We start from the raw sequence: 12,020 nt of genomic DNA, 5'->3' as shown, positions 1-12,020 counted from the left end.
CACGTTCTACCTGCATACTCAATAGTTACCATAGGTTGTCTTTTTTTTTTTTTTTTTCCCCTCATAATTGTAACATGTACTTATGTATACTTTCAGTGCCAAGTAGTCCTTTGAGGGACACGAGGTCTTTCACCTTTTGTAATATACTGCTGCCTCTTTAAGGATTTGATAACTATCAAATGAAAAAACTTTGGGTTAATCCCTTCTACGATCAGTATGTCTCGGATTTTGATATTGTCCTAGGAGGTTGGGCATCTTTTTTTTCCCAGCTCTGCTGTTTGAGATAACCTATTTGTGTGTATGCGGTGTTTTAAGTTTTTTTGTGTTTTTTTTTTTTTTTTTTTTGCTAGCACTTTTTTCTTTTTTTTACTTCAATCAGGACTTATCTTGTACATCACTGCTAAAGCGATTATCTTCGATTGCGGACTTCTTTACCTGGCTTTTGGAGTGATCTGCCCAAACCCTCGTAGACTCAGGGTTGTGGGGTTAGTTGGGAAGTAATCTCTGATCACTGTATTCCACACCCTGTTTTGGTAACAAGTTGGCTGCGGAGTTTTCTAATTGTCCACTCTCTCCAATCAGCTGAAAGAGTGCACATGAGTATTTATATTATCCTGTGAAAGACTTCATGTGCTCCTTAAAGCGGGGTTCCACCCAAATTTTGAACAATATCTGTATGTATTCTCTTCCTTGCCCAGATGCTGACATGCCGTTTAAAAAAATTTAAATCGCCGTAATTACCTTTTATTTTTCTATTCTTCTTTGCACTTCCTGGTTCTCCTCCCGTGGGAGTAGGCGTGTTTCTAGCCTCTCCCAGACTCCTGGGAGCTAGTCTCAGGCTTCCCAGGATGCCACTGAGCATGTGCAGGAACGAGCGGTGAATGCTGGGAGCACAGCATTCACCACATCCAGGAAATAAATGCTTGTGGGCTTCAAATGCCCACAATGAAGATGGAAACCGCCTGCAGTGAATAATATAAGTTATTCTTTCCGACGAAATCTGACACAGGCGGACATATTACACACAATATGTGAGTATGTAATGCTGAGAAGAAAAGTTTGTGAATGAACTCAAAAAAAAAAAAAACGATAGGTGGACCCCCGCTTTAATGAACTCCAAGAAAATCATTTTATGAGGAGTACAAAAATCCTTCTTTTATTATTAGTGTGGTATAAAGGTGCTAGCGTGCTTACTTGCTTTGACTTGCGTACTCATATCTTTATCTAAATAGTCATTATTTTTATCTTTTTAAGTTCAGCTATATATACACAACACCTGTGAAAATTGCTCTTCAATATACATATTTATGAAACTGTATTCTCAATTATGTGCACACGGGCATAAATGTCTTGCAGTCACTTTTTTGAGTTTTTCTAGATTGTGTTGAGTTGCTTTTTGCAATCATATTAACTTGTATAAGAAGAAAAAAAAAAACCTTTAGGAAAGTAATGAAGGGAGGAGTTACTGCTCTGAACAGTGTGATGGAAGCATTCAGTATTAAATGTAGTTTAATTTATAATTATAGCAGAAATACATTAACAATTCCAGTACAATACAAGTAAACGTGTAAACACACAATAAATGTTTGTTTTTCCCTTTAAACAAAGCAAGCTAACTTGCCCTCTTGCTAAGCTTCAGCTAGGGGCTGCCAACAGCAACTTGGGGGATGTGGTGGGTTTCAGAACCTGATTGCATTGTCTGTGTTCCAATTTAATGAGGCTTAAAAAGTGATGGATACCAATATGATTAAAATATGGCTCATGCCCATCGTATGTAGCTATGAGTTGGTAAACAGCAATTTGTCTGCATTTGCACTGAACCTTTTCTATTTTCATTCAGAGACCAGACTTGCTATGATATCATTCCACAGTACAACATCATGAAGAAGAAGCTATTGTCAGACTCTGAAGAGGTAACTAGCATCAAGTGTCTGTGTTTCTGACCAAGTCCAATAACTGGGCACACATTGTGCAATTCAAGGTTGTAGTGTGTTAAAGCAGAACTTTACCAATAACAGCTTAATAAAAATAATGTTCTTTAGCAAGAAACCTACATTCCAGATTAATAATTATGCTACCAAAATTAGTGTGTGCTGTAAATTGCCTCCAGCATTGTTCCTGTTTCTTCTTGCTGGAGGCTGCCATTTTGCTGAAGCCCATCCAAAGGTTGACAGTTCTGCTTTCCAAGGGTAGCTTTAAAGGCAGAATTGTATAGTAGTAGATTTGAAAAAAAAAAAAAAAAGCTACATCCGTTCAAACAAGGTGAATGAAAGAATCTGCCCTATGGGGATATTGTATTCTGACAGCAGAACCCGCCACTGTCACTGTTATGTGTGTTTCAGCTCATCACACTTTTTTTTTTTTTTTTTGTGCTAACTTTATTTGAAGTGCACAAAGATACCATTTCATTCCACTGTACAGCAGCAGGGTGCTCTGCTTTACAGTAACATTCAATCCTGTCCAGTGTGCTGCGATAAAAATCAGCTTGTCTTCATGATATCACAGATCACTGCAGTGCAGTGTAAATTGAACTCCAAAAATATTTGTTTTCTGTGTGTCCCAGAGGTGACTGGCTTTCTTCCAGTGCAGAAATGTGTGAAATGGCACTTAGGTTCCTTTCACACTGGTAGTGTTTGCCAGCGAATCTGCCTGCTCAGCAGTGGATATGTTCGCTGATCCTCACTGAGCAGGTGGATGTCAGGTTAAGCAGACACAGCCCGCTGTCCTCTATGGGCTGTTTTATGGAAACGGACCACCTGTCCGTTTTCATCTGACTGTCCGATCCAGCAGACGGATGGGGAACAAATCACCATACATCTCTTTTAGCAGATTGGGATGGTGGCAGGTATCAATGAATACATATCTGTTGACATCTGTCGCTCCATAGAGAGCAGTGGATGGTCAGATCGGTCCGTCCGTGTGAAAGGGGTATTAGGATCGGTAAGCTGCAGCATATTATATTTTTGTTTTTCGGTTTGGAGTCAATAAAGTTGGGGAAGAGCTAACTTGATTCTATGTTCCAGATATCGTACACCAAAATAATAAATGTGCTTTCCATGTATTTGCCATGCTGTTTTTACACCTGGCATCAGAATTCTAACAGAAGGCCAACTGCATGTACACTAGAGGGGTAAACCAGTAACCAAATTGTTTCTATAATAGAGGTGTGCACAGATAGTTTCATCGGTGCCAGCCTTTGTCCTACAGATATACAGCTTTCTGCTACTGCTAGCTTCTGTCTGATCCACCTTCAAAAAATAAGCCCATTCTGAATGTAAAAGCTTCAGATATATTTGACTACACCTTTGAGCCTGGATTCACACTATTGTGAACACAGACATTGCATGTGATTCGCGGTGCGGATCACAAGTGTTGTCTGTGCAATGCGAATTCAGACATATAGTTAAATGGCTGAACTCGCACCCACCCCCCGCCCACTGAAGCTGATCTAATTCCTGCCTGTATTCACAGTTCGCACTGCAAACTAATCTGGGGGTGTCATTATGTTTGTATTGAGACCCGCAGCGGTTCACAGAGGGCACTGAACTACCTGAGAGGGAGATGCGATGCGCGAACAGTTACTGGAATCGCGCTGGTTCCTGCATCGCAATAGTGTGAACCCAAGCTTGAAGTGGATGTAAACCCTCATATATTATAAAAAAATCTGCTGCGCTACTCAACATTAAATAACTAAAACAGTTATTAAGTAACTAGATAAACAGTTCAAGTGGCCAGCACAAAAAATGGATGAACACCAATATAAAGAAAATAGAAAAAGGTGCAGCGCTTAAAGATATAGTCCACAGGACGATGAACTCAAAATGCAGTGCATATCTTAGTGAGAAAAACACTGGATCAAAGAAGAGGGAGAGCCACCACCATCACCCGAACACACTGCCTCTTACCCTCCTCTGTGGACCCTTATTACAGGGGTCAGATCAGCCAGAGATATAAACGGGTATCCTTAATTACAGCACACCAGGTAACATGAAGCCAGGTATAACAGATATAGTTAACCAGATGGTGGTGGCTCTCCCTCTTCCCCGATCCAGTGTTTTTCTCACCAAGATATGCGATGCATCTTGAGTTCATTGCCTGTGGGCTATATCGTTAAGCGCTGCGCCTTTTTTCTATTTTCTAAACCCTCACATATATCTAATGAAATGAACAGCCTCGGATGATACACGGAGATTAAACAAATTTACCTACATACGTTTTACAAGCATAGCTGCTTTCTTCAGCTTGCTATATTCTTTAGAAAGTGCACATAGTGTTAGATTTTTCTCTTTCTGTTCTGCACTGGGAGAGTAGTCTTGGCATACACTGTGTGAGAGATGATTGGAGGTAAGGCACACACCCCCACACACCACATAAGCAGAGGAAGGAAGGAATGTGCTGTGAATAGACCAGTTCTCTGCTAATCTATTTATAGCACCCACTCCGTGGGAGAGCTTGTCAGATGTTATGCTGATGACAGAAGTAGGGAGCAGCAAAAAGAAATAGGACTTGGTGCTTTGGAGAGAGATAAGAAAACCCTGCAGATATATGTGCTTAGATCCGATGTCATGAATCAGGTTTATATGCAGTTTAAGGGAAACCGTTGACAGGTATAACTAGTCAACACACGTTACCAAGAAATGATCATCAGTAGCTATAGGTACATGAACATAAAATGTAGCTGTCAAAATTGTTGCATAAGAGTCCCCTGCTGGACTAGCCTTATAGCATATTGCGGTAACTGCCTTGTGAAAGGATGTACTCCCCAATACGTAGATAGAAAAAGTAGTCCAGTGCCTGCATACTAAAAGAAACAAAGGATGGCATAGGTGTGGTATAGTAAAAGTGGTTTTAATTGACACAATTGCATAAAATCACTTGCATCAAATATTAATAGTAAAGCACTTGTACCAGAACAAATGGCATATTGGCTAGTAGTATAAAGATCATCATCCGCAATTAACAGAGATGAAACCAGCAAAGGTAGCAGTGACTGTATGTTTTAGCAGTACCCCAAATGTGTAAACTTTAAAAGAGAAGTAAAGGAATTTTTTTTTTTTTTTTTTTGCACATTCATACTTACCTAGGTGGATGCAGCATGAGTCCAATGATGCATCTGTCCCCCGGTGCCACTGCACTGAGAACCGAGCGATCGAACACCACTGATCTCTCGGTTTTTAGAGCTCCATGAGCAGAGAGCTGTAGCATTTGAATCGCTGCTCCCTGCTCGTCTCCCTCCTTGCTCATTGGAGCGCTGGGCTGTGGAGGAGGCGGAGCAGCCGTTTCAGGCTCTCAGCTGCTCGATGAGTGTTTGTGAGTGTTGGCTAATAAAGGCAATACATTCTGGTGTTTTGTCCACTTTCTGAAGCCTGTTAAGAAGGCAGCAAGTTTATAAGCATGCACAAGATATGGCAGTGTAGCTCAGCAATATACATTTTAATAAAATTACAATAAAAATGGGGTACAATATGGCAAGTGTGGAACATTGTGAATTCAACTAAAACAATACTAAAATTAGTAAAGATGGGAGAACTCATTTGGAACATCCTGTATATGCAAGATATCATGTAATTCTAGAAGGGCAATTGGAGGAGATAGAGTTCACAAAATTTCTAGTATTATAAATCAAAATGCACATATTTATGTGTTCTAATCATGGACCTCTTTGTACCTTAAAGGAAGAAGAAAAAGATGCAGATTTGCCTGGGACATCCACTAGGAAGAGAAAGGTAAAGCGTTTTAATACTGAGTGGTAGAGAAATAAAAATAGGTGCAGTGTGTCAAAGCAGACCCTTTTTACCTTGCAGTGTTTTTATTCAGTCCTTCATTTTTGTAAGGTAAACCAAAGCACAAACATAATTTTGTACCCAATGTTACATGAATATTTTAATAAGTTTAATTGCAGTAGAGCTTTCTTGGTGTACTAAACAGCTGTTACCTGAAAGAATTGTAAGGCCAGTTTGCTAACCTTCAGACTTTAGGAGGCTGTACTGTGGTCAGTGTAAGTAGGAAATACCCCAGCATTTGTAGCAGTGGAAGAACGTCCCCAGCTTGGTGGTCAGTTGGAGTAAAAAAGATTACATAGTGCCTGTGGTCAGTAGAAGGAGAAATAGTGCGCCATCATTAGTTTTAGTGGGAGAAATAGCGCGCCATCATTAGTTTTAGTGGGAGAAATAGTGCGTCATCATTAGGTTTAGAGGGAGAAATGGTGCGCCATCATTAGTTTTAGTGGGAGAAATGGTGCGCCATCATTAGTTTTAGTGGGAGAAATGGTGCGCCATCATTAGTTTTAGTGGGAGAAATGGTGCGCCATCATTAGTTTTAGTGGGAGAAATAGTGCGCCATCATTAGTTTTAGTGGGAGAAATCGTGCAGCATCATTTGTTTTAGTGGGAGAAATAGTGCCCCATTGGTGTCAGTGGGAGGAACAGTGCTCCAAGGGTTAGATAAAGGTGAACAAAAGGCTGCACTTGTCACACTGGCCACAGTTTTGAGACCACTGATCTAAACCATGTTGCAGTATGAATGAGTTTCTAAAGTCGTTATGTTGTGTCACAATAGCATTATCTATTTATAATTTTTAAAATGAAAACATTCTGATTTCGTAAAGCAGACTTGCTTTACCAGTGCTAATCTAACATTCTACTCCCCATTCAGCATGTAATATAATGGCCAGTTCACACCAGACGCAGTTCCGTTCAGTTCTGTGTGCTTTTTTTCTGCAGAAATTGCATGCGCAGTGTTTTCTGTTTTCCAATGGTTCTAGTTCACACCATGTAGTCAGTTTCCGGTGCAGAAACTGACTGCATGGTGTGAACTAGAGCCATTGGAATACATAGAAAACACTGCATGCATTTTTAGTGCAGAAAAAAAGCACACGGAACTGAACAGAACTGCATCTGGTGTGAACTGGCCCTTAATGTGTAAATCATAACCAGTGTCATGTTGCGGAGAGTCATCTGGAGTCATCTATTCAGTTCTTTGCTAGACATTTGTGATGTCAGTCTTCCTCCAATTGTGTTTGGGTGTTGTGTAATATCGGAGGCAATGACAACAATATGAAAGCAGGAAGATGCTTTCTTTGTGTAGCGTGTAGATATGTAAATGTGGAAGCTTCCAAAATGGTATGCAGAAAAAAATAGAGTCCAACAGTGGAATATTAAAGATAAGAAGATTTTGTACTCGCTGTTAAATCCTTAAAATTTATACATCCATTGAGGAACCCAGGAATGAGTATACAGTCCGGTTATACTGCCGACTACAGGAGGATTGGAAACTGGCTAATGCAAACAAAATTGTAGGTCAGCCAGGCTTAACCACTCCTTTTACCCAGCAATCTTCCATTTATTGTAAGCATTACCAAGGGGATGAATATGAACACATCTATATCCCTCAATGCAGTGTATACAGTCCATTGAGGGACACAGGAATTCAGATACTAGAAAAAGGTCCAAAGCAGTCCAACTGAGGCAAAGGCAACAGTACAGGTCCAAAGGAACAGAACTGGCAACTACCGGCATAGGGGAATCTGCCAAAACGGCTAGAGGGAGGACACAGCACCAACTTGATGCTTAAGACGAAGATATTAAGTCACCACCAGAGAAGATACTTGCCATATAGAAGGAGCTAAAGTATTGAACTGTACCAACTAGTATGTTGCTCCCAGATTTTCAAGAGACACCCCCCTTCATCAGGGTTAAAATCAAGTAATTAAAGGCATAAACATAAAAAAAACTTGAACATGTCAAAAAAAAAAAAAAAACTATGAAAGTATAATTACCCCGATGTACTCTTATTGAAGCTAAAAAAAAAAAAAATTTTTCTTAAATTTTGTTATTAGCTTCAATACACATGGAGTGAAACCCTAAACCCAGGACAAGTGAGAAGGTGACCCAAACCCAAAAAAAGATGGAAGGATGAAAACATTCTTTTGTAGGGCAGGAAAGATGCACAACCACATGTGGTCAAGGGAATGGATAAGTCTCTATGAGCTTGCCTTGTCTTACCACTGGGATTTTTGCCCATTCCTCCTTGCAAAACTGCTTCAGCTCCTTCAAGTTTGATGGTTTGCGCTTGTGAACAGCAATCTTTAAAGCTGACCACAGATTTTCTTTTGGATTGAGGTCTGGGTTTTGACTAAGCCATTCCAACACATTTACATGTTTCCCCTTAAACCAATCAAGTGTTGCTTTAGCAATGTGTTGGGAGTCATTGTCCTGCTGGAAAGAGAACCTCCATCCTAGCCTCAAATCACACACAGAGTGGTACGGGTTTTGCTCAAGAATATCCCTGTATATAGCACCATCCATCTCTCCCTCAACTCTGACCAGTTTCCCAGTCCCGACTGCTGAAAAACATCCCCACAGCATGATGCTGCCACCACCATGTTTCACTGTGGGGATGGTGTTCTTTGGATGATGTGATGTGTTGGGTTTGCACCAGACATGGCGTTTTCTTTGGCCAAAAAGTTCAATTTTAGTCTCATCAAACCAGAGCACCTTCCTCCATACATTTTGGGAGTCTCCCACATGCCTTTTCGCAAATTCAAAATGTGCCATTTTGTTTTTTGCTGAAAGTAATGGCTTTCTTCTGGCCACTCTGCCATAAAGCCCAACTCTATGGGGCATACGGCTTATTGTCGTCCTATGTACAGATACTCCATTCTCTGCTGTGGAATTCTGCAGCTCCTCCAGGGTTACCTTAGGTCTCTGTGCTGCCTCTGATTAATGCCCTCCTTGCCTGGTCGGTGAGTTTTGGTGTGCGGCCGTCCCTTGGCAGGTTTGCTGTTGTGCCATGTTCTTTCCATTTGGTTATGATAAATGTGATGGTGCTCCTAGGGATCATCAAAGATTTGGTTATTTTTTTTATAACCTAACCCTGACTTGTACTTCTCAACAACATTGTCCCTTACTTGTTTGGAGAGTTCATTGGTTTTCATGGGAGTGTTTGGTTAGTGGTGCCTCTTGCTTAGGTGTTACAGCCTCTGGGGCATTTCAAAAAGGTATGTATATGTAATGACAGATCATGTGACACTTAGATAGCACACAGGTGGCCATCATTTCACTAATTATGTGACTTCTGAAGGTAACTGGTTGCACCAGAGCTTTTTATGGGCTTCATAAAGGGGATGAATAAATACGCACACGCCAATTATCAGTTTTTTATTTCTGAAAAATAGTTTTATGTATATATTTTTCTAATTTTACTTCACCAACTTAGACTATTGTGTTCTGATCCATCACATATAATTCGGATTAAAAAAAACCATTGAAAGGCTGTAAGGTAACAAAATGGCAAAAAGCCAAGGGGGTGAATACTTTTGCAAGGCACTGTACCTGCTGTGGACCTTTGCAGCAAGGTTACCCTTGCCTACAGGTAACCGTTTCCAACACTGAAACCAGACAAGGCTGATATTCCAGCCTAATCTTGCAAGGCACTTAAGCCTTCAGCCATGTGTTGTCCACTAGGATCAACAATGCCTGCTCTCACAGGAAGTCATGACAGTGTCCCACAATGGAGATTCCCAAAAAAAGCTCTCAGCCAGGCAGTCAGTGTTCCAAGAAGTATCTGGTCCCCATGGGCAATATTGAGAATTTAGACCCTTCTCTGGGTGACAGTCAGTCAGTAGGCCAGGGGGTCCCACTGTAGAAGGAAGGGAAGGCTGAGAGGTTTCACTGAGCCTCACAGGCCCCAACAACAGGGATTATTCTTGAGAAGAGTGAAGGCCTAGAAGTGGCACAGTCGCAGAGAACAAGCAGACATGGGGACTAGAACAAGGTCAGGCTGAAGAAAGACAGATCTGAAAAATATAACTGAGAGAAGTATTTGATTTCAAAATAACAAACATACATACTCACCTAGGTGGATGTGGTATCTGTCCCTGGCCGCCTCAGCACAGTGAATTCCACAATCGGACTGCTGACCACTCAGTTCCTGGTCTTCAATGAGCAGAGAGTGGTGACTGTCGGTCACCTTAGTCCGCTGTCAGCTGAATCTGTGTCACAGGAGTGCGGAACTAAGTGCATTTCTGCGACCCACAGAAGTATGGGCAAATTAGCTTTGGTCCTTCTTCTTTATTTAAAAAAAAAAAGGGGGGGGGGGCCTTACAAAAGCTGGCTTGCCTTTATTCAGCAGGGCTGAAGGAACTACATTAGTTCTCCTCCTAGGCAGTTCAAATAGAAGTTACACTCCCTACAGTACTTGACCTTTTTAATGATGAATGCATGAAGTGTATGGGACTGTGCCATACCTGGCTTCCTTCTGAAATTTCTAGTTGCCTTGCAGCTGTTTAAACACAGACCTCAACATTAAATGGAGACTCAAATGAAACAAGAGAATCAGTCGAACAGCCAACCTGTTGTTAATTTCATGAAAGGTTGGCAAATTACATCACAGATCAGAACACTGCACTTAGGCTGGCTATATATTGTTCGTTCATTTGGAATTATTGTTGTACAAGATATTACTGAATTTTCAAATCTGAAATTCTAAATATTGCTTGCTCATTGTAGGAATACCAGCCAAGGAGAACACTGCGTAGCCGAGCCCAGTCCTATGATCTACAGTCTTGGAAGAAGCAATGCCAGGAGCTGTTAAATCTAATTTTTCAGTGTGAAGACTCTGAACCTTTCAGGCACCCTGTTGATGTCCATGAATATTCAGTAAGTATTTATTTTTATGCTGGTGCCTTCATGTAATTTTTTGAAGTTCAAATGGGAGTAGATTTAATAAAAACATATTTTTTCCCCACCTTTCTTGCTTTTTCTTTAAGCTAAAAATTTGTTGTAATTCATCACCGTTTAAGAAGTCAGTGGTTTTCATGAATGTATATTTTGTAACATATTTTTATCATACAATGCGGGACACGGGGAAATTGAGTCATAGACCATAGACATATGCTGCTTTCAGCTAATCGAGCATTGGCAAAAGCTTTGCTGGGTCCACCCACTAGTGCAGCCGTCACTAAATGGTGGACCGCGGTACGAGAATGGACCGAGCGATGCTCCTGTCCAGACCATCGGGCCGCTAGTGTACAGCGCCACATCCCCACTTCTCTGCTCAGCATTCATTGGTTGCCTGGAAAGCGGGCGCCCTGCAACCAATGACATTGCGTCTGCCCCCCACTCCTCAGCAAGACTCCCGGTGCAGCTCTCGTCCTTGCAGTTTGTTACCTCCTGATTCCTGCCTGCCACAATGTATGTGGGGTTTTTACAGGGGCACTCTGATGGGTACATTAAATGTATGGTTCACTCTGTTTCGCACAACAAAATGTGCCCATCAGAGTGCCCCTTAACATAAAATAAGGGCACACTGATGGGCATAGTTTGTTGTGCCCCTTAAATATGTCTATCAGCGTGCCCCTTAACATTAAATGTGCTCACCAGCGTGCCCCTTAACATTAAATATGCCCACCAGCGTGCCCCTTAACATTAAATGTGCCCACCAGTGTGCCCCTTAACATTAAATGTGCCCACCAGCGTGCCCCTTATTAAATGTGCCCATCAGCGCACCCCTTAACATTAAATGTGCCCCTTAACATTAAATATGCCCATCAGCGTGCCTCTTAACATTAAATATTCCCATCAGAGTGCCCCTTAAAATAAAATAAGGGGCATGCTGATGGGCACATTTAATGTAAGGTTCACTCTGATGGGCACAATAAAATGTGCCCATCAGATTGCCTCTTAACATTTAATATGCCCATCAGCGTGCCCCTTAACATAAAATAAGGGGCACACTGATGGGCACATTCTGTGTTAAGGGGCACAGTGATGGACACATGTTAGTGGGGGCACGCTGATGGGCACATTATGTTAAAGGGGCACGCTGATGGGCACATTATGTTAAAGGGGCACGCTGATGGGCACATTATGTTAAAGGGGCACGCTGATGGGCACATTATGTTAAAGGGGCACGCTGATGGGCACATTATGTTAAGGGGGCACGCTGATGGGCACATTATGTTAAAGGGGCACGCTGATGGGCACATTATGTTAAAGGGGCACGCTGATGGGCACATTATGT

At 41.5% G+C, this 12,020-nt stretch overlaps 1 protein-coding gene across 4 annotated transcripts in view; it reads left to right on the top strand.

Annotated features, from left to right (window-relative positions):
• The window catches only part of PHIP (PHIP subunit of CUL4-Ring ligase complex), a 262,408-nt gene that overhangs the window by 199,214 nt on the left and 51,174 nt on the right, over window positions 1–12,020 (top strand). For all 4 annotated transcript variants that reach the window (XM_073626842.1, XM_073626841.1, XM_073626840.1 and 1 more), the window contains 3 exons: window positions 1,841–1,913; window positions 5,676–5,726; window positions 10,508–10,657. In XM_073626842.1, coding sequence (XP_073482943.1) covers window positions 1,841–1,913; window positions 5,676–5,726; window positions 10,508–10,657 — 274 coding nt within the window. The remainder of the gene's footprint in view (window positions 1–1,840; window positions 1,914–5,675; window positions 5,727–10,507; window positions 10,658–12,020) is intronic.

This window comes from Aquarana catesbeiana, linkage group LG04 (assembly GCF_042186555.1).
Source record: "Aquarana catesbeiana isolate 2022-GZ linkage group LG04, ASM4218655v1, whole genome shotgun sequence".
NCBI classification, from domain to species: Eukaryota; Metazoa; Chordata; class Amphibia; order Anura; family Ranidae; genus Aquarana; species Aquarana catesbeiana.
Note: the sequence above shows the minus strand (reverse complement) of the source record. Positions and strands in the feature narration are given on the sequence as shown.